Genomic DNA, 22442 nt, shown 5'->3' with positions numbered 1-22442 from the left:
CTTTCAAATAAAATCACACATTTTTGACAATCTTAAACATCACATGCTAGTATTTTTTCTGTTTAAATCTGAGTCATTCAGAATCTAAACATTGCTTTTAGATTATAGCTCTGCTTTAGATTAAAAAATCATGTTGGATTCAAACTTGGACTGGATACATTATCTCAAGTTGCTTGTTTCTTCCACAAATATTATTGTAATTAACCCTCATGATTGTTCCATGCATTTGCCTATAAAAAGAAAATTGTTTTAGATTGTGAAATACAGTTGAATGTTATCATCATCTGTGGTCTTTTATTCTCAAATGTTAAAATATTACTTCTTTAAGAACTTCAGTAAGAAGAAAACAAAATTGGAGGCTTTATTCATGAAACCAAAAAGATGTCTATGTTTAAAAATAAAATGAAAAATAATGAAACGTTTAAATTGTGATCCAAATTATTAACTCTAAGCATTTCAGATCAGATCAGATCAGTTGCTCAGTCATGTCCGACTCTTTGCGACCCCATGAATCGCAGCAGGCCAGGCCTCCCTGTCCATCACCAACTCCCGGAGTTCACTCAGACTCACGTCCATCGAGTCAGTGATGCCATCCAGACATCTCATACTCTGTCGTCCCCTTCTCCTCCTGCCCCCAATCCCTCCCAGCATCAGGGTCTTTTCCAATGAGTCAACTCTTCGCACGAGGTGGCCAAAGTACTGGAGTTTCAGCTTTAGCATCATTGCTTCCAAAGAAATCCCAGGACTGATCTCCTTTAGAATGGACTGGTTGGATCTCCTTGCAGTCCAAGGGACTCTCAAGAGTCATCCCCAGCACCACAGTTCAAAAGCATCAATTCTTCGGCGCTCAGCCTTCTTCACAGTCCAACTCTCACATCCATACATGACCACAGGAAAAACCATAGCCTTGACTAGACGAACCTTTGTTGGCAAAGTAATGTCTCAGGTGCCTTTATTTCTCTAGTTTATTTAAGAGAAGAGCCAAAAAAAAAGATAGAAAAGTGAAAGACAACAAAGAAAGTCTCTGATCTGCATATTTTAACTACATGTCAGTATTTAAAACAGCCTTGCTCAGACTTACAAGCTTATAGAATCTTCTGGAGGAATTTATGCATTATTATCAGTATTGTGTATGGAGGCAATATGATAATATGATCTGGTATATCTTAGAAACTTATTTTTTTCCAGACTCATTATGACATCTACCCATTTCAATAAATTGACATTGTCACCTCAACTGTTTTATTTTGCAATAATATCAAATTCTCATATCATTACATGGTCTATGTATATAAAATAATTAGAATTTCTTTTCATATCATCCTTATCATAATTTATCACACACCTAACATTTTGTTTACTGCATTTACCAAACTTGCAAGATCCTGATAAAGACATGGAACAGGAAAGGTCCAGAAAGAGGAGAAGCATAAGAGACATGCAGGAAAAAGGAAAAACACTATTTGTCATTAATAAAGAATATGATCCTGACAATTAGGTTGTCATAAAGGCAGAATACTTCTGCTCTTAACATCTGTTGGCATGAGAGTCAATGCTTCAGAAAGAAAGGGTGTTTCATGAAGAAATTTAAGTGATGGTCATGGAAGTGACAGGAGGTTAGAGATGGAGATCTGGGAAAATGAATAAGTTAGTATGCTCCCTGTTTCCAAAGATGTTTCCATGGGCAGAGTCTGAGCTGTTGGGAGAGAAGGGGTTATTGAGATAAAGACAGAGATAGCAGCACAGGTAGAGTTACAAAGAGAGAGGATACACAGAAGACCTTAGAATAATCTGTTGTACTCAATAAAAACACTAAAAAAGCATTATTATCCAGAACATATTTTAAAAACTCTCACAAGCCATTACGAAACTGAGACATAACTCAGGAGAAATTGTCAATTTTATTGCCGGACATCATGGAAGAAAACTAAAGTATCAGTAAGATTTGGAAAGATTTCAACCTCACATCTTGATCAGGAAAATGTAAAATAAATTAGCAATGAGACACCATTTCATACCTACAAGGATGTGAAAAATTAAAGCATCACAAACATCAGTATGGACACACATGAGGGAAACCCTCATAAATTGCGCGTAGAAGATGCACGTGCCCTTTAATCCAGCACCTTCACGCCTAGGTATCTATCTTAGAGAAAGATCCGCATCTATCATGCAGATGTGCACAAGTAAACATGTATACAGATGATTTTTTTTTACAGTGAAATGAAATAATTTTCCCTTGGCAGGGGACTGACAAATTATATTTTCTTCAAACTATAGTATGCACTACAGCAGTTAAAATAACAATTTAGAGCTTCATGTTTCAACATGGATAAATATCAAGAAATACAACTTTGAGTGAAGAAAACCAAGTAGCAAATCATACATATAATATGAAAACAGATATGTAGATATTGTAAAGTCACAGAAAAGTATACATATTTAATGGATGCATATACATGTAGTAAAAGTACAAAGCATGCGTGGTAATAGGACGTAGCAATCTCCGGATGGGGTTAACCTCTGGAAATGGGTATAGGAGAGAAAATGGAATGGGTTGGGATGTGGGGTGTTTTTGCAGTATTTTCTCTCTTCAACGAAAAGAAAGTTGAAGAACTTCCAATAATGTGATCTTGACAGCAAGATTGGTTTTTAACCTCCCAAAAATTCCTCCTGAAAAATAAACGAATCAATTAGGATAGAAAATGATACCCGTTGATACACCAAACCCATTTGATACCTGTTGACAGTATCAAAATAAAACTAGAAAGTAAGACATTTCCATAAACTTCAGATTATGAACCCAAATGATAAATCACCTACAGCAGTAGAACAATAACATGATCAAAGTTCAGTGGCAGGAATAGTGAGAAATGAATGAGGACAACCTCAGTACTCCACAAGCTCCAGGTTCAAATACTTTGTTAGTAAATATCCACTTCTGAGAAGAGAACACTCTGTATTCTGGGAATACAGAAAACTTGGAAGCAGATTTGAGAATGAGCAGTGAAACGGAAAAACCCCAGGGTCTGCAATTTGCAAATGAACCTAAACAATGGCACGCAAGCATTACAAAATCAAAGTTCTGAGCTCGTTTCAATTTGTAATTAAAGGACCGTATGATTAAGTCGCCAGTTGTTGTTCAGTTGCTGTTGTGTCCGACTCTTTGCGACCACATGGACTGCAGCATGATCCCAGATGTCCTTCACCACCTCTCAGAGTTTGCTCAAAATCATGTCCATTGAGCTAGTGATGCCATTCAACCATTTCATCACCTATCATTCCCTTCTCCTACTGCCTTCAGTCTTTCCGAGCATCAGGGTCTTTTCCAGTGAGTCAGTTTTCCCCATTAGGTGGCCGAAGTATTGGAGCTTCAGCTTCAGTATCAGTCCTTTCAAGGAATATTCAGGATTGATCTTCTTTAGGATTGACTGGTTGGATCTCCTTGCAGTCCAAGGGACTCTCAAGAGTCTTCTCCAGCACCACAGTTTGAAGGCATCAACTCTTTGGCACTCAGGCTTTTTGATTGTCCAGCTTTCACATTCTGGATTTCTCTCTTTACTTCCTTGCTCTGTCATTAAACTTATAAATGGAAGTTAACTGGTGACAGACTCTATTTTCTTGGACTCCAAAATCAATGCAGATGGTGACTGCAGCACTGAAATTAAAAGACACTTGCCCCTTGTAAGAAAAGCTATAACCAACCTAGACAGGATATTAAAAAGCAGAAACATTACTTTGCTTACAGTTCAGTTCAGTTCAGTTCAGTAGCTCAGTTGTGTCTGACTCTTTTCAACCCCATGAATCGCAGCAGGCCAGGCCTCCCTGTCCATCACCAACTCCCAGAGTTTACTCAAACTCATGTCCAACGAGTCGGTGATGCCATCCAGCCATCTCATCCTCTGTCGTCCCCTTCTCCTCTTGCCCCCAATCCCTCCCAGCATCAGGGTCTTTTCCAATAAGTCAACTCTTCGCATGAGGTGGCCAAAGTTTTGGAGTTTCAGCTTTAGCATCAGGTCTTCCAATGAACAGTTGGGACTGATCTCCTTTAGGATGGACTGATTGGACCTCCGTGTAGTCTAAGGGACTCTCAAGAGTCTTCTCCAACACCACAGTTCAAAAGCATCAATTCTTAGGAGCTCAGCTTTCTTCACAGTCCAACTCTCACATCCATACATGACCACTGGAAAAACCATAGCCTTGATTAGATGGACCTTTGTTGACAAAATAATGTCTCTGGTTTTTAATATGCTGTCTAGGTTGGTCATAACTTTCCTTCCAAGGAGTAAGCGTCTTTTAATTTCATGGCGTAATCACCATCTGCAGTGATTTTGGAGCCCAGAAAAATACAGTCTGACACTGTTTCCCCATCTATTTCCCATGAAGTGATGGGACCAGATGCCATGATCTTCGTTTTCTGAATGTTGAGCTTTAAGCCAACTTTTTCACTCTCCGCTTTCACTTTCATCATGAGGCTCTTTAGTTCTTCTTCACTTTCTGCCATAAAGGTGGTGTCATCTGCATATCTGAAGTGATTGATATTTCTCCCAGCAATCTTGATTTCAGCTTGTGCTTCTTCCAGCCCAGCGTTTCTCATGATGTACTCTGCATAGAAGTTATATAAGCAGGGTGACAATATACAGCCTTAACGTACTCCTTTTCATATTTAGAACCAGTCTGTTGTTCCATGTCCAGTTCTAACTGTTGCTTCCTGACCTACATACAGGTTTCTCAAGAGGCAGGTCAGATCTCTTTCAGAATTTTCCACAGTTTATTGTGATCCACACAGTCAAAGGCTATGGCATAGTCAATAAAGCAGAAATAACTGTTTTTCTGGAACTCTCTTGTTTTTTCCATGATTCAGCAGATGTTGGCAATTTGATCTCTGGTTCCTCTGCCTTTTCTAAAACCAGCTTGAACATCTGGAAGTTCATGGTTCACGTATTGCTGAAGCCTCACTTGGAGAATTTTGAGCATTACTTTACTAGCGTGTGAAATGAGTGCAATTGTGCGGTAGTTTGAACATTCTTTGGGACTGAAGTTCCATATAGTCAAAGCTATGGTTTTTCTAGTAGTCACATATGCATGTGAGAGCTGGACTATAAAGTAAGCTGAGCAATGAAGAATTGATGCTTTTCAACTGTGTGTGTGGTGTTGGAGAAGACTCTCAAGAGTCCCTTGGACTGCAAGGAAATCAAACAAGTCAAATCTAAAGGAAATCAGTCCTGAATATTCATTGGAAGGACTGATGCTGAAGCTGAAGCTCCAATATTTGGTCACCTGATGCAAAGAGCCAATTCATTAAAAGAGATCTTGATGGTGGGGAAGATTGAAGGCAGTAGGAGAAGGGAACGACAGAGGACGAGATGGTGGATGACATCACTGACTGTATGGACATGAGTTTAAGCAAGCTGTGGGAGATGGTGAAGGACAGGGAAGCCTGGCATGCTGCAGTCCATGGAGTCACAAAGAATCAGACATGACTGAGTGACTGCACAAATTGATTTCAGCCATGGAAAAACCATAACTTTGACTACATGGACCTTTGTGGCAAAGCAATGTCTCTGCTTTTTAATATGCTGCCTAGGTTTGTCATTGCTTTTCTCCCAAGCAGCAAGCATCTTTTAATTTCATGGCTGCAGTCTCTGTCCATGGTGATTTTGGAGCCCAAGAAAATAAAGTCTGTTGCCAGTTAATTTCCATTTATAAGTTAAATGACAGAACAAGGAAGTAAAGAGAGAAATCCAAAATGTGAGACATTTTATAGGACAAAGAATCCAGTTTGTACAAGGCAGTGTCTGGAGGGGGAAAAGAGAGGTGAGACACTTCTCTGAGTGTAAAGGAACTTAGAGACATAATCAAATTAAAGTGGGAACCTTGTTTACATCTTGATTAAACAAACTGAGGCAGAAGATAGATAGATGGGACCCAGGCTGAACAGTCTATCCCTGTGGACAGAAGCTCCATAATAGCAGAAACTCCATAAAAGCAGGATGAAAGAAGGGTGGGTCCTGCTTAGATGAGAGATGAAAATCTGCATATTCCTCATTTTCAGTTAAGGAGATCTCCCTGACTACACATGCACAGAAAGTTTCCTTGGAGGTCAAAAGAGAGGGGCGTGTCACCTAATAGTAAGTGATGCGGCTACTCATAAGCCTCATAAACCAAGATAGAATCCATCTTGGTTAAGACATGCACACAAACACACAGGAAGACCCTGAGATATACCAAATATGAACTCAGAACCAGGCAAAGCAAGATTTCCTTGGTCAGAGGAAACTCGGAAAAAATGCCCCATAAAAGTAATTCAAACTACCAAGAGGGTGCGACTGTGTCTGAACCCGCCTGTGTGTCTATCCACACTTACTGTACTCTTTCTCCTCCCAATAAACACTTGTTTCACTGCTTTCTGTCTCTATATGGAAATTAATTTCTACACAGCTGACAGGCCAGCCTCTTGCCCCTGGCCACTGCCCTTGGTGGTCTAGTGGTTAGGATTCAGCACCTTTCCCTGCCACTGCCCAACCTCAGTCTCTGGTAGGCATCGAAATCCTGCTTCAATTCACTATAGGATGAGACCAGCTGAGGTGAAAACAAATAAACACATTTTGGAGGCAATTTGTACACTTGACGTTGGACTAGGTATGAGATGATACCAAAGAAATAGTGCCAATTTTATTATGAATGAGAATAATATTGTGATTTTGTTAGAAAATGCCCATAAATTTTAGAAAACCATACTGAGTCATGTAGGGGTAAAATTATGCTGTGTGATATTTGCTGTAAAATGCACCAAGAAGAAAAACAGAAAAGCTGTTTAAAAAATGCGTCAAGTTGGTGGTTCAGACAGTAAAGAATTTGCCTTCAATGCAGGAGACCCAGATTCGATCCTGGGTCGGAAAAGAGTTGGACAGGACTAGTGACTGATACTTTTACTTCCATACAAAGCCAGTCATCAAAACAGCGTGGTGCTGGCATACAAACAGGCATATTAAGTTAATGGGATAGAATAGAGAACCCAGAAACATACCCTTGCACATATAGTCAAATAATCTTCAACAAAAGTGACAAGATGACACAATGAGAGAAAGAACAGTTTTTTCAACAAATGATGTTGAGAAAACTGAATATCTACCTGCAAAAGAATTAGTTTAGACCCTTACCTTACATTATTTACCAAAAACTAACTCAATATGGATTAAAGTTCTAACTCTAGGACCTGAAACCATAAAATTACTAGAAGAAAACACAGGGGAAAGCTTCATGACATTGGATTTGGCAATGATTTCTTGGTAGGACACCAAGAACACAGGAGCAAATTAGACAATTGAAACTATATCAAATTTAAAAACATCTGTGCATCAAAGAAATAGCCAACAGAGTGAAAGGCAACCTTCAGGTGGGAGAAAATATTTGCAAGTCATATATATGATAAGGAGTTACATCCAGAATGTATAAAGAACTCTAACAATGACGACAACAACAACAAAATTAAAAAATGGGCAAAAGATTCGAATGGACACTGTTTCAAAAAAAGATGGCTCACAAATAGATGAAAAAATGCTTCCACATGACTAATTATTAGAAAAGTGAAAACTTCAATAAAATATTACCTCGTCCATTAAGATGGCCACTATAGCAAAAAATAACAAATGTTGGAGATCGCAGAAGTTTTGTACAGTTAATGGGAATGTAAAATGATGCAGCCACTTTGGAAACAGTATGGAGGAGCCTCAAAAAAATAAAAACATAATTACTATATGATCCAACAGTTCCACTTCTGTGTGTACATTCAAAAGAATTGAAAACTCAATTTCAAAGAGATATTCACACACTCGTGTTCATTGAAGCAGTACTTATAATAGCTAAGAAACAGAAGTAACCCAGATGTCCATCAACCAATGAATATATAAAGGAAATGTGATCATACATATATTGGACTGTTATTCATGAAGGAAATTCTGTCACGTGCTACAACACAGATGAACCTTCAGGACATTATACTAAATGAAATTAGCCAGATATAAAAAAACAAATACTGTATAGTTCCACCTACATGTGGCATTTATAATAGAAAAATTCATAGAAACAGAAAGTTGAATTGTGGTTTCCAGGGGTTGGCGGAAGGAAAAAATAAATTGTTCAAAGAACACAGAGTTTCAGTTTTACCAGATGAAAAACTTCTAGAGATTCATTGTATAACAGTAGGAATATGGCTAATACTACTAAATTGTGCACTTAAGAATGGATATGATGGTAAATTTTATGTTATGTTTTTACCACAATTTTAAAAAATAAATAAAGAACAGATTCAGTGAATATGACAAAGTTTTGGTAATCCCTTTATGACTGATATCTCTTGTGGTCAAACTGAGGCATGTGTGCTCAATTGTATCTGACTCTTTGCCACCCCATGGACTCTACCTAGAGTCCAGGCTCCTCTGTCCATGGAATTTTCCAGGCAGCAATACTGGAATGTGTTGCCTTTTCTTCTCCAGGGCATCTTCCAGACCCAGGGATTGAACTGGTGTCTCTTGCATCTCTTTCCTTGACAGCTGGGTTCTTTACCAGCTGAGCCACCAGGGAAACCAGATGTCTCTTGTACTAGCCTCTAATTTTATATCTAATCAAATTTTTAGTAATTATTTTAGAAAAAAATTGAAAAAATATAGAAAATGTTAACACATTCACTCAGGACAGGAGTAATTGGGTGTTTTTGTATGTTTGGAATGTTTCATAATTGAAAAAAGTAATAGATATAGAAAATTGGCAACATTAGACCTTAAGTTCATCCAGTTTGAATCTATGGATCTCGATTTCAAATTAGTATAAGAAAGAGAATCCTATACTAGTTAAATCAATTGTACCAGTAGAGAAGATCACATAATTCGAAAAAGACTTCATGGGGAAGATAGGGTCATATCCAAGGGAGTGATCGGTACTTTGTAGAAACTCTGAAAATATATACTATAGGTCAAAAGAGCAGGATGGATTTTCACTGTAGATAAGAAAATTAGACACAGTTAAGGTATAAGGCCTGGATGTATTTGGCTGTCACAGTTAAATGCCACTGTCTTTTTGTGCCAATAATAGATCCTGAGACTCCTGTGCTAGTTCTTTTTCACTTTGCTGAAAGAGAAAAATGGTGCTTTCAGAATTCCAAGGTATTTGCTGCTATACTCTGATAGCTGAAGGTAATGCTTGAGATTCCCTTTCTTTTTCTTCAGGGAATGCTAAAAAGGTGTCAGTTATAGTCATGACCCAGTCAAAATGATTCATGAGCTTTTTAAAAATCTTTTTTTTAAATTCATTTTTAATTGAAGGATAGTTGCTTTAAAATGTGTTAGTTTCTGCCATACAACAGCATGAATCAGCCATAAGTATACATATATTCCCTCTCTCATGAGCCTCCCTCCCACGCCTCCCCCATCCCACTCTTCTTTGTTGTTGGTGAGCTCCCTGTGTTATACAGAAAATTCCCACTAGCTATCTGTTTTACATATGATAATATACATTTTTCAATGCTACTCTCTCAATTTGTCCCTCCCTCTCCTTCCCCCACTGTGCCCACAAGTCTGGACCCATGAGCTTTTACACAGGTTAATTATTGAAGACATAAAAGAGAAGAAATTGATAATAACATTAGCATCAAAACTGGATTGCATTCTCCAAATTAAACAGGCCATGAATAACTATAAAAAAAAGACAAGAAAACTTCGATTAGTTACTCAAGAAATCTGCTCTGTGATTTTACACCTACTCTAGTGTGTGTGTTTTATGTTTTCTCACAGAAGATGTTTCTGAATATGGTCTATTAAAGAAATTTTTGAAGCTTATTATTTGTTGTTTATTTTAAATGAAGATTTACAAAAGTTGCAAAACCAGGAAATTTACATTAATACAATGTTGTGTATAGGTCTTATTTTACTATATGTGTAGTTTCCTGTAGCCACAACTACAATCAAGATACAGAATTCTTCCTTAAGCACAAAGATTTACTGATACTGAAATCAGATATAGAACACATGACACAGAATTCTTCCTTAAGCACAAAGATTTACTGATACTGAAATCAGATATAGAACACATACTGAAATCAGATATAGAACACTGAAATCAGATATAGAACACAGATATAGAACACATATAAGTCCTTTTATTTTATTTTACAGGCAACGAGATTCACATAATAGAATATTGTATTTTTTGTTTCAACTGTTTAAACAAAATTTAGAATGTTTAAGAGGAGAAGGCAGCTCTTTTGTATTTACAGACAGTTGTCTCATCTTATGTTCTACAATTTCTTCTTCATAATTTCCTTTCTTACTCAAAGACTTCCTTTAGTCACTATTTTATCTTATGTTCTGCTGTTGACAAATTCTCTCAGGTTTCATTCATCTGAACATGTCTTTTTCCTCAACATTCGTTAAGAAGAATATACAGGATTTACTTGCGGAAACCAGATACAGCATTTGGGGTTGATGTTTCTTTTCTTTCATTATCTGAAAATGTAACATTTCTTTCTCACTTCCATGAGGATGAGAAATCCATTATCATTCAAAGTGGTCTTTCACCTGGTAGGTAAAGTGTCATCTCTCTCTTGTTGCTTTCAAGTTGTTTTCTTTGTTTGTCGTTTTCTAGAGTTGTCCTCTCCATTCTGCTTCTGAGACATCCACTGAGCTTTTTACTTCAATTATTTTTTCAGTTTTTAAAATTTTACTTGGCTCTTCTTTATATTTTCCATTTCTGAGCTGATGTTTTCCATTTTTTCATTTGTTTCAAGTGTATTTATAGTTGCTCATTGAGACATTTTCATAATGGCTCTTTTAAAATCCTCGTGACATAATTTCAACATCTGGGTCATATTAGTGCTGGCATTTGTTGAATGTCTTTGCTCACTCATATTGAGATTTCTCTGGTTCTTAGTATAATCTGTGATTTTTTAATCTATCCTGGACATTTTGGGTGTTATGTTGTGAGACTCTAGGTCATATCTATATCTCTTTTATCTGCCCTCCCTGATACTGTGTCATGGGGGGCAGGGATACTTCCTCACTACTGCCAGTGGGGGATAAAGGTTCAGGTTCCCATTTGTCCTCTGTTGATGCCTTAGGGCTGCCTCGTTACTGCTAAATGGAGGTGAGATTTCAGGCTCCCAACTCAGTCTCCATGACAGTTTTCTCTGGGTATGGAAGGGGTGCCATTGCTTCCCGCTTGACTTTCACTTGGTTTTGACCTCCACTGACACTACAGGAGGGAAGCTGTTTCAGTGCTGGCTGGGAGGGGAAGTTCCCCAATCAGCTTTCTCCAGTATCACCTCATTGCTGCCAGGTGGGAATCCCTCAGTGGCCTCCACTGACACTGTAGGGAGAGGCTTCTGACTGCTAAGTGAGGATGAGAGTTCTACTTCTCTACCTGGCTTCTCAGACGCCATGTTGGCAGTGCCTTATTACATCCTGGCAAGAGTGGAAGCCTAGGCTCCCATCTCAGCTTTTGCTGATAGTAATGGAACTCTGAATGGGAGAACAGAAGATGAGATGTTTGGATGGCATCATCAAGTCAATGCACGTGAGTTTGAGCAAACTCTAGGAGATAGTGAGGGACAAGAAAGCCTGGCATGCTGCAGTCCATGGGGTCGCAAAGAGTCAGACATGACTTTAGTTACTGAACAATGGAGCTAGAGCTTCATTTTGTTCCATGATGAATTTCTGTGTTAGGGTAGTTATTGTCAAAAAATTTTTCTCTTTTCATGCTATCCCTTTCTTTGCCCTTTGCTAGAGAGAATGGGCTTTTATTTATTTATTTATTTTCTTTTAAACCAATTCTTACTGACTTTTCTGGGTTATGGCTTCTCTAGCACCACTCAGTGAGGATATACAAGTCAAAAAGAAGACTCAGGGAATTTGCCACATGGTCTTTTGAGGGTTTCAAGATCCATAGCCAGTCTTTCCTTTTCTCACTACCTTCACAGTGTCCTGATATTTGTTTCATATATAATGTCAAGGACTTTTACTTGCACTTAGTAGAAGAAATTATATCTACTTCATTTAGTCTGTAACCAGACAGTGAGATTTTAGAACTTTATAAAGTTTAACTTAATTCAGACAATTTTTGATTTGATTAAACAACTTTTATTAATTAAAAAAAATCATTTAATTGTAGTAAAAATGCCCATGAGTTACAGTGGAGCAACCACCTCATTCCAACTCTTAACAGCTAGTTTAATAAATTTAGCACAGAGTAGATAAGGTCGGAGAAGGCAATGGCACCCCACTCCAGTACTCTTGCCTGGAAAATCCCATGGACGGAAGAGCCTGGTAGGCTGCAGTCCATGGGGTCGCACAGAGTCGGACACGACTGAGTGACTTCACTTTCACTTTTCACTTTCATGCACTGGAGAAGGAAATGGCAACCCACTCCAGTGTTCTTGCCTGGAGAATCCCAGGGATGGAGGAGCCAGTTGGGCTGCCGTCTATGGGGTCGCACAGAGTCGGACACGACTGAAGTGACTTAGCAGCAGCAGCAGGTAAGATCAGTAACCTGAGAAGTCGTCTTTCAAAGAACATGATTTTCTCTGGAAACCAGCAACAATAGGGCTTGACTGTGGCTCAGATAATGTATTAACATAGCTAAAGAAAGAAATATGCGAACTGATTATTAATGTGAAAACTTGAAAGAGGAAGTCCTCCAAACCCACATGTAATACTTTTCATTTCAACAACACAAAGTGAGAAATTCTGTCTTCAGACAGAAAAATATAAGCATTGACCTGGCATAATTTGACTAACTCCTTCCTTTTGTTCTGATTCCACAAAAAGAGGTGACTGTACATATCTGTTGGATTTCATGTCAATTTCTTATAGATAGAGAATAAGCCGCACAGAAGATTCAACTTTCTGATACCTGCGGCAACTCTTTAAGTTGGCCTTGTCACCGTTTTCTCATGAGTTTGATCTGTGTGAGTCAACTCCTCATTTCCACACCTTCAGAGTGGAGGAACAGATAATGAAAAGAGGGACCCAGAGCAAATTCCTGCCTTCCTGGGAGAGCCAGATGGCGTTCCTAAGCAATATCTTTAAACTCCTCAAATTATTCCAATTGTTTACATGCTTCAAAAACAAGTACTTAGAAACTATACTTTTTAACGTGACCATATTAATGCCTAATAGGCACTTAGCTACAGTGATCTAAGCATCATAAAGAAAAAAATATATTCTTAAGGATTCATATCCCAAAGAGTAAATGTTTCCTGAAGGTAATCTCGGAGAAGGCAATGGCACCCCACTCCAGTACTCCTGCCTGGAAAATCCCATGGATGGAGGAGCCTGGTAGGCTGCAATCCATGGGGTCACTGAGGGTCAGACACGACTGAGTGACTTCGCTTTCACTTTTCACTTGCATGTATTGGAGAAGGAAATGGCAACCCACTCCAGTGTTCTTGCCTGGAGAATCCCAGGGACGGGGGAGACTGGTGGGCTGCCGTCTATGGGGTCACACAGAGTCGGACATGACTGAAGTGACTTAGCAGCAGTAGAAGGTAATCTGACAATCTGATAACAGCCATTCTTCTATTCAAGAAATATTTACAGAGTGTCTTGTACAGTCCATGTTCTTAAGATAGGTCAGGAAAGGCAGCAAACTTCTATACTGTGGAACTTACATTCTAGAGAGTGGAGACAAGACAGAAATAAGACATGTAAGTAACATGTCAATTTCTTACATGTAAGTAACATGTAAGACATGTTTGTAACACATGCCATGGGGAAAAAATGTAATATGGGTGAAGGGGACCAAGAATGTGGGAGTGGAAGGGAAGGGTGTAATGGAGAGTAGGATGGTACAATTGAGGAGATGAGATCCTACACAAATTTAAAGGAGATAGATATCTGCATGTAACAAGGACATCTGACAACAAAGCATTGAAAAAGGGAGAGAGCAATGGAGAAGATGCACTCAGAGAGGTAAAGAGAGTACACATAAGGATGTGGAGACTTTATAAGAATGTTGGGTCTTATACTGACTTACACAAGAAGCCAAAGAGGATATTCATGAATGTAACCTTTTTCTTTGATGTAACTTCAAATTGACAGCAACAAGAAGAGTAAAGGAAATAACTTTTACTTATATTAATTGGTTGTTTATATTTTCTCCCATTGACATCTATCATTCTTTCTCTCTCTCTCATTCCCGTTCTCTTTTCCTCTCTGTTTCTCCTTCCCTTTAAATAGATGCTTTTTTTTTTCTAAATCATTTGACAGTAAATTGAAGAAACTGATAACTATATACCACTGAATAGTTCAGTGAATATAGTCTCAGAAAAGGGGCATTCTCTTATATAACCATGGTACAGTTAATAAAATTAGGAAAATTGATATTGATAAGCACTGTTATTAACTCTACCATCCATATTTGACTTTTGTCAATTTTCTGAGTAATATCCTTTATAATTATACTTTCCCCTCTGATACAGCCCTGGAATCATTTTTTTAAGAACTCTAAGTTCCTTTTAATATAAAATGTAAATAGTAATCAAGCTCCAGGTATTAGGTGTGCTCATGTAATGCTATGTGGTAACTTTAGACATTCTCAGTGAACACATCTCATATATGTATATGTGCACATATACACACATATGCCTATATATATTATCATTTGTAGATTTATCTAGTGAGAATGGTAGATATTAAAATCCATGAGTTTATAGTAATGCTTTCCATCTCAATCCAATACTAATGTGCCTTCTTTCCATATTTATAACTCCCTTTTAAGATACTGCTCCATTACCTTTATTTACTCATTTATGTAAACGAGGTTTAACATTGCTAATCCAAAAAACCTCGAATAGCCAAAGCAATCTTGAGAAAGAAGAATGGAACTGGAGGAATCAACCTGCCTGACTTCAGGCTCTACTACAAAGCCACAGTCATCAAGACAGTATGGTACTGGCACAAAGACAGAAATATAGATCAATGGAACAAAATAGAAAGCCCAGAGATAAATCCACACACCTATGGACACCTTATCTTTGACAAAGGAGGCAAGAATATATAATGGATTAAAGACAATCTCTTTAACAAGTGGTGCTGGGAAAACTGGTCAACCACTTGTAAAAGAATGAAACTAGAACACTTTCTAACACCATACACAAAAATAAACTCAAAATGGATTAAAGATCTAAACGTAAGACCAGAAACTATAAAACTCCTAGAGGAGAACATAGGCAAAACACCCTCTGACATACATCACAGCAGGATCCTCTATGACCCACCTCCCAGAATATTGGAAATAAAAGCAAAGATAAACAAATGGGACCTAATTAACCTTAAAAGCTTCTGCACATCAAAGGAAACTATCAGCAAGGTGAAAAGACAGCCTTCAGAATGGGAGAAAATAATAGCAAATGAAGCAACTGACAACTAATCTCAAAAATATACAAGCAACTCCTACAGCTCAATTCCAGAAAAATAAATGACTCAATCAAAAAATGGGCCAAAGAACTAAATAAGCATTTCTCCAAAGAAGACATACAGATGGCTAACAAACACATGAAAAGATGCTCAACATTACTCATTATCAGAGAAATGCAAATCAAAACCACTATGAGGTACCATTTCACGCCAGTCAGAATGGCTGTGATCCAAAAGTCTACAAGCAATAAATATTGGAGAGGGTGTGGAGAAAAGGGAACCCTCTTACACTGTTTGTGGGAATGCAAACTAGTACAGCCACTATGGAGGACAGTGTGGCAATTCCTTAAAAAACTGGAAATAAAACTGCCTTATGATCCAGCAATCCCACTGCTGGGCATACACACTGAGGAAACCAGAATTGAAAGAGACACGTGTACCCCAGTGTTCATCGCAGCACTGTTTATAATAGCCAGGACATGGAAGCAACCTAGATGTCCATCAGCAGACGAATGGATAAGAAAGCTGTGGTACATATACACAATGGAGTATTACTCAGCCATTAAAAAGAATACATTTGAATCAGTTCTAATGAGGTGGATGAAACTGGAGCCCATTATACAGAGTGAAGTAAACCAGAAAGAAAAACACCAATACAGTATACTAATGCATATATATGGAATTTAGAAAGATGGTAACAATAACCCTGTGTACGAGACAGCAAAAGAGACACTGATGTATAGAACAGTCTTTTGGACTCTGTGGGAGAGGGAGAGGGTGGGATAATTTGGGAGAATGGCATTGCAACATGTATAATATCACATATGAAACGAGTCGCCAGTCCAGGTTTGATGCACGATACTGGATGCTTGGGGCTGGTGCACTGGGATGACCCAGAGGGATGGTATGGGGAGAGAGGAGGGAGGAGGGTTCAGGATGGGGAACACGTGTATACCTGTGGTGGATTCATGTTGATATATGGCAAAACCAATACAATATGGTAAAGTTAAAAAATTAAATTAAATTAAAAAAAAAACATTGCTAATCCACACCATTTCAAAAAGTAAATCTGTTAACTAGAGTTCAATATTTGTCTAAAGTTTTATAAAGGTAAATTACATGCAAAGAAACACATAACAATTGTGTACAATTTGATGATTTTTTGACAAACACATACATTTTTTTAACCTGTAACTCCTCTAATTCTGCTAACCTGTCAGGGCAAAGAAGTCAAAGTTATATGCAAGGAGATGATAATAAAGATTGTTCAGAAAATTTTAGTGAGGCAAGGAGGGAAGTAAGAACATTGGTTGTGGGGAAAGAAGGGGAAAGATATTGGAAAGGATATAGAATCAGTGAATTTGAGATTCATATGGGGTTCCTCTGGTGGAACCTATTTGTTGTCAGGAACCATTTGTTGTCAGAGGATGGGCTTCCTCTGGTGGCTCAGCATAAAGAATCCTTCAATGCAGGAGCCACAGGAGATGCAACTTTGATCCCTGGGTCAGGAAGATCCCCTGGAAGAGGACTGACAACCCACTCTAGCATTCTTGTCTGGAGAATCCCATGGACAGAGGCGCCTGGCAGGCTATAGTCCACAAAGTTGCAGAGTTAGGCATGACTGAAGCGACTTAGCATGCACGCATTCATGCATGGGGTTGAAAGATAGTAAAGGACATTTTTGTATGGACTGTCATATCTGTGTGTCAGCATATTTACTGACACAATAGATGCTCATTGTATGAAATATATTGAGAATTTATTATATTTGGGATAATCCTAAAGGTTTCTTTCTCTTGGGAAATGCTTTCTTTCTTGAGGCCACTCATAGGGTGTATGCATTTTTAAACTGCTTCTCACATCTGCTGAATCTAACAGTGAAAAATAAAAGAAAGAACACAAAACTTGTTTGATTGTTGTTCTGTCCAGTTCAGTTCAGTTGTTTAGTTGTGTCCGACTCTTTGAGACCCCATGGACTGCAGCATGCCAGGCTTCCCTGTCCTTCACCAACTCCCAGAGCTTGCTCAAACTCATGTCCATTAAGTTGGTGATGCCATCCAACCATCTCATCCTCTGTTGTTCCCTTCTCCTCCTGCCTTCAATCTTACCCAACATCAGGGTCTTTTGCAATGGGTTGACTCTTTGCATCAGGTGACCAAAATACTGGAGTTTCAGCTTCAGCATCAGTCCCTCCAATGAATATTCAGGACTGATTTCCTTTAGGATGGACTGATTGGATATCTTTGCAGTTCAAGGGACTCTCAAGAGTCTTCTCCAACAACACAGTTCAAAAGCATCAGTTCTTCAGTGCTCAGCTTTCTTTATAGTCCAACTCTCACATCCATATGTAACTACTGGAAAAACTGTAGCTGTAGCTTTGACTAGATGGACCTTTGTCAGCAAAGTAATATCTTTGCTTTTTAATATGCTGTCTGGGTTGGTCATAGCTTTTCTTCCAAGGAGCAAGTGTCTTTTAATTTCATGGCTGCAGTCATCATCTGAAATGATTTTGGAGCGCCCCCCCCCAATAAAGTCAGTTGCTGTTTCCATTGTTTCCCCATCTATTTGCCATAAATTGATGGGACTGGATGCCATGATCTTAGTTTTCTGAATGTTGAGTTTTAAGACAACTTTTTCACCCTCCTCTTTCTATTTAGTTTAGATGGCAGTTCAGCAACTCTTTTAGATAGATGCCTTTTAGCTTTACAATTTTAATGAAGAAATGTATCACCTCCTAAAGAGAAACTTTGGTCCTGAAAACCAACTTAAAAATTGTAAGGTCCTTTTTAACCTTTGTATTCTGAAGCAGTTTTAGTAAGTTAAAAAAAATCCTTCAAAGAATATAGTGTGAAATGTAACTATGCTTTCTACTCCCTTGCTAAAAAGTTGACAGTATTAGTTTTTCTATCTTTTAATTTAAAAATATAAAAAAAGACAATCATGGTCCCTTTATAGAGCCAATAGATTCAATTCTGAAATTTCCACATAGGTTATTCTCAGTCTTCAACTAACAGGAAATATTTGTTTTGCTGCAACTTTAATATAACATAAAATATGTAAATATTTATAGTCTTTGTTTACATAATTTATATTGCCATATGAAAATGCCTTCACAAGTAATCCATGACCAAAGCTGCTGTAAGTGGAAGTAAATGGTTGCTCATAACACACAAATTCAGTTGTTTTTATTGTTTTATTAAAAAATAAATTTCATATTTTCACTACAATATGCTTGGATCAAAGATAGCTATCAAAATCCACAGACAGGGCAAGAACAGTTGGTATGTTTTCTCAGCAGACTTTGAACTCAATGACCCTAGAAAGTTCACTGAATCTCTTTGTAGTTCACATTCAGTTGTTAAAATGGTTTGGGAGAGGGATTGAGTGGGAAACTCAATCCCTACTGAGTTTAGGGATTTATATAAATTGCAGACTTTTTTCTTTTATTTTTTCTATTTTGTTTTTGGTGTGACATGGTTTTTTGTCATTGTTCTTTAGTATTACCTCCAGAAAGTCTGTAGAAAAAGAGAACAACAGTGAAATAAATGCATAACTTTTAAACTTGATTTCTTAAATTTACCAGTAATAATAATTGAGATGCAAAATGAAAAAAAATGTTTACAATTACCACTTTTTTTCAAAGAAAAACTTATACTCTAAAGATTCTTCTTTGTAGGTGTAATTCTTCTATTATTAGCAAATACATTCAAACCTGAATTTTGGCAAAGAAAGGAGTTGAACATAGTGAAAGAGGCTGTGGAGTTAGGAAGACAACCAGTGACTCTGGTGACATTTCTTTAATTTCTTTCACCTCAAATTTCTTATCTGTAAACTAGGGGCAACAAAATCTATCCCAAAAAGATTATAATGAGAATTAGAATGAAGATGTAAAGTATTTAATCTTACTGGTGATAAAAGTGACAGTAAACATCCTTACTATTATGTCTTAGGGTAAGGGAGCCAGTGTCTGATCTCTGACTACCTGAGCAGACTTGGCCAACTTTTGCTTTATCAGCGTAAAAATTTGTAATATTATTAGCATAGAAAGTTAATGAATTTACCTTTATTACAAAATGCAAGATAAATAAATGAAATGAATATTTACCAAAGTTCTACTGAAGTTTTGAAATTATCAGTTTGTTTTTCATATTTGAAGAGAGATGCTTAGGTTTTGGCTCAGTTGGAAAAGAATTCGCCTGCAATATGGGAGACTTGGGTTTGATGCCTGGGTTGAGAAGATCCCCTGGAAAAGGGCATGGCAACCCACTCCAGTATTCTTGCCTGGAGAATCCCCAAGGACAGAGGAGCCTGGTGGGCTGTAGTCCATGGGGTTGCAAAGAGTCGGATACAACTGAGTGGCTAAGCACAGTACAGCTTAGGTTGAAATTGTAATAAATAGCCATATGATCATAAATATAGTTGCTTTTTGTGATATTGTAGAGATTTATCTATTTATTCCCATACTCTATCCGGTAATTTTAATGTACCTAGTCTGCTATATTTTTATCAGTTTTTTCTTCTTCAGGTTATTTTTCATGGCTGTACTGCAAATGGTACTGGCACAGTACTTGGTACTATATTTGCACTGTATTATCAGATGTTTATCACATCTGGCAGTCAGCAAGAAATAGATTACATTTTACAGAATGGGAGAAAACAGTTGTTGTTGTTCAGTTTCTAAGTCATATCCAACTCTTTGCAACCTCATGGACTGCAGCATGCCAGGCTCCTCTGTCTCCGGGAGTTTGTTCCAATTCATATCCATTGAGTTGATGATGCTATCTAACCATCTTATCCTTTGCCACTCCCATGTCCTTTTGCCTTCAAACTTCCCCAGCATCAGAGTCTTTTCCAATGAGTCGGCTCTTGGCATCAGGTAGCCAAAGTATTGGAGCTTCAGCCCAACCATCAGTCCTTTCGGTTATTATTAAGGGCTGATTTCCTTTAGGATTGATTGGTTTGATCTCCTTGCAGTCCAAGGGACTCTCAAGTCTTCTCCAGCACCACAATTTGGAAGCATCAGTTCTTTGGCACTCAACTTTCTTTATAGTCCAACTCTCATATCCATACATGACTACAGGAAAAACCATAGATTTGACTATGTGGACTTTTGTTGACAAAATGATGTCTCTGCTTTCTAGTACACTGTCTAGGTTGGTCATAGCTTCTTTTCCAGGGAGCAAGCATCTTTTCATTTAGTGGTTGTAGTCACTGTCCAAAGTGATTTTGGGGCCCAAGAAAATAAAATCTGTCACTGCTTCCACTTTTTCCCCTGATTAATTTGTGAGTGAACATATTTGTGTTACTAAGACCTCTGCATCCCTACACAACTTGCAACTGCAGAGAGTCATAAGAAATACAGAAGAAGATTACGCACAACTCTATGAAACCACCACTATCACTATTCTCATTTCACACACGAGGAAGCTGAGGCTTAGCCAAGCTGAAATTGACAAGATTATCAGGTTAGTTTAGTAAGTGTCAGAGTAAGGGATTGAATCTGTATCTGTGACTTTCAGAGCTCTAATGACATCATAGTAAACTATATAGAATTTCAGGTTGATTTTTTTTTTTTTTTAAGAAAAAACAGAGCAGAGGAACAGGAAACAAAATTAAAACAAAACAAAACGAAACCTAGGATTTCCCTGGTGGCAGAGTTAATAAGAATCTGCCTGCCAATGCAGGGTCTGCCAGTTCGATCCCTGGTCTGGGAAGATCCCACATGCCATGGAGCAACTACTGAAGACTGCATGCCGTGGGACCTGCATGCTGCAACTATTGAAGCTCGTATGCCTAGAGCCTGTGCTCCGCAGCAAGAGAAGCCACCAGAATGAGAGGCCTGGGCTCTGCTCACCACAACTGGAGAAAGCAACAAAGACTCAGCACTAAAAAATAAAATCTAGACCATTAATTGTACATGAATTCAGGAAAGGACATTGGTTCATAGACTAGGAGAAGATGGGAATGTACAGATTATTTAGTCCTCATTTTCTCGATGAAGAAACTGAAGCCATGCAGCTAAGTCGATTGCTCCAAACCACAGAATCTCTTAAAACTACAACTCCATGCTTTTTCCAAGATAGATTTGTGACTAATTGAGAATAATCTATATCTAAATTGTCAGATCAGAACTTTTTAATACTGTACATCATGAAGTTAGCCAAAATTGGATAAACTTGGTATTATCGTGACCCAGAGAAGTGGAGAAAAAATAGGATGATTCAAACATCAAAACCTGTCTATATGGAGGCTTTAAGATGTATCAGGTACTGTTGGGTCCTGTGGTCACAGTCTTTTAGGGAACAGAGATATATCTACCAGTAAGGATAATATAGCACAATAAGTGCAATTTGAATGGCAAATCACAAAATGCTGTGAGTACTCGGAGTGGGGAGGAATTAATTCAGCCTGAGAGATTTCAGTTGATCCCTGTGTGATGCTTCACAAAAGCGATGATATTTGAGTTTGACAGGCACCTGTGGCTGGAAGCTATTTCATTCAGAAAGAACAACAAAGGTATCAGATATCGTACATACAGTGAAGTGCATTAAAGGAAATAGCAAGGAATTCAACCAGGCTCTAAATATTTATGCAAGTGCCTCAGAGATGTATTTTGAAGAGTTCTTGGCTTATGAAAACTGCAGAATCATTTTGTTCAAAAAACTTCTTACTCATTTCAAATCTTGCTCAAGTCAAAAATCCTTTAGAATACATTTCTACTCCTCTGGTAACAGCATCACCAGGCCCACCAACGGCATGCTTATTTGAGTAATTGTCACAAGCTATACATGTTGACCGGGCTTCCCAGGGTGGCACAGTGGTAAAGAATATGCCTGCCAATGCAGGAGATGTAAGATAAGGCTTCAGTCCCTGGGTTGGGAAGATCCCCTGGAGTAGGAAATGCTAATCCACTCTAGTATTCCTGCCTGGAAAATTCCATGGACAGAGGAGCCTGGGGGCTACAGTCTATGAGGTTGCAAAGAGTCAGACACAACTGAGCAACTAAGCACATACATGTAACAACCTGTGAATAAC

At 38.1% G+C, this 22442-nt stretch overlaps 1 protein-coding gene across 1 annotated transcript in view; it reads right to left on the bottom strand.

Moving 5' to 3' along the window:
* Nucleotides 1–1882: 1882 nt before the first annotated feature.
* PTGER3 (prostaglandin E receptor 3) overlaps nt 1883–22442 on the bottom strand; it is a 231317-nt gene continuing 210757 nt past the window's right edge. Inside the window, exon 3 of the mRNA XM_027536890.1 lies at nt 1883–2673. Within this exon, the coding sequence (XP_027392691.1) occupies nt 2653–2673 (21 nt within the window). The 3' untranslated portion in view covers nt 1883–2652. The remainder of the gene's footprint in view (nt 2674–22442) is intronic.

The sequence above is a fragment of the Bos indicus x Bos taurus genome, chromosome 3 (assembly GCF_003369695.1).
Source record: "Bos indicus x Bos taurus breed Angus x Brahman F1 hybrid chromosome 3, Bos_hybrid_MaternalHap_v2.0, whole genome shotgun sequence".
Classification (NCBI taxonomy): domain Eukaryota; kingdom Metazoa; phylum Chordata; class Mammalia; order Artiodactyla; family Bovidae; genus Bos; species Bos indicus x Bos taurus.
This window is presented reverse-complemented; position numbering and strand designations above follow the sequence as displayed.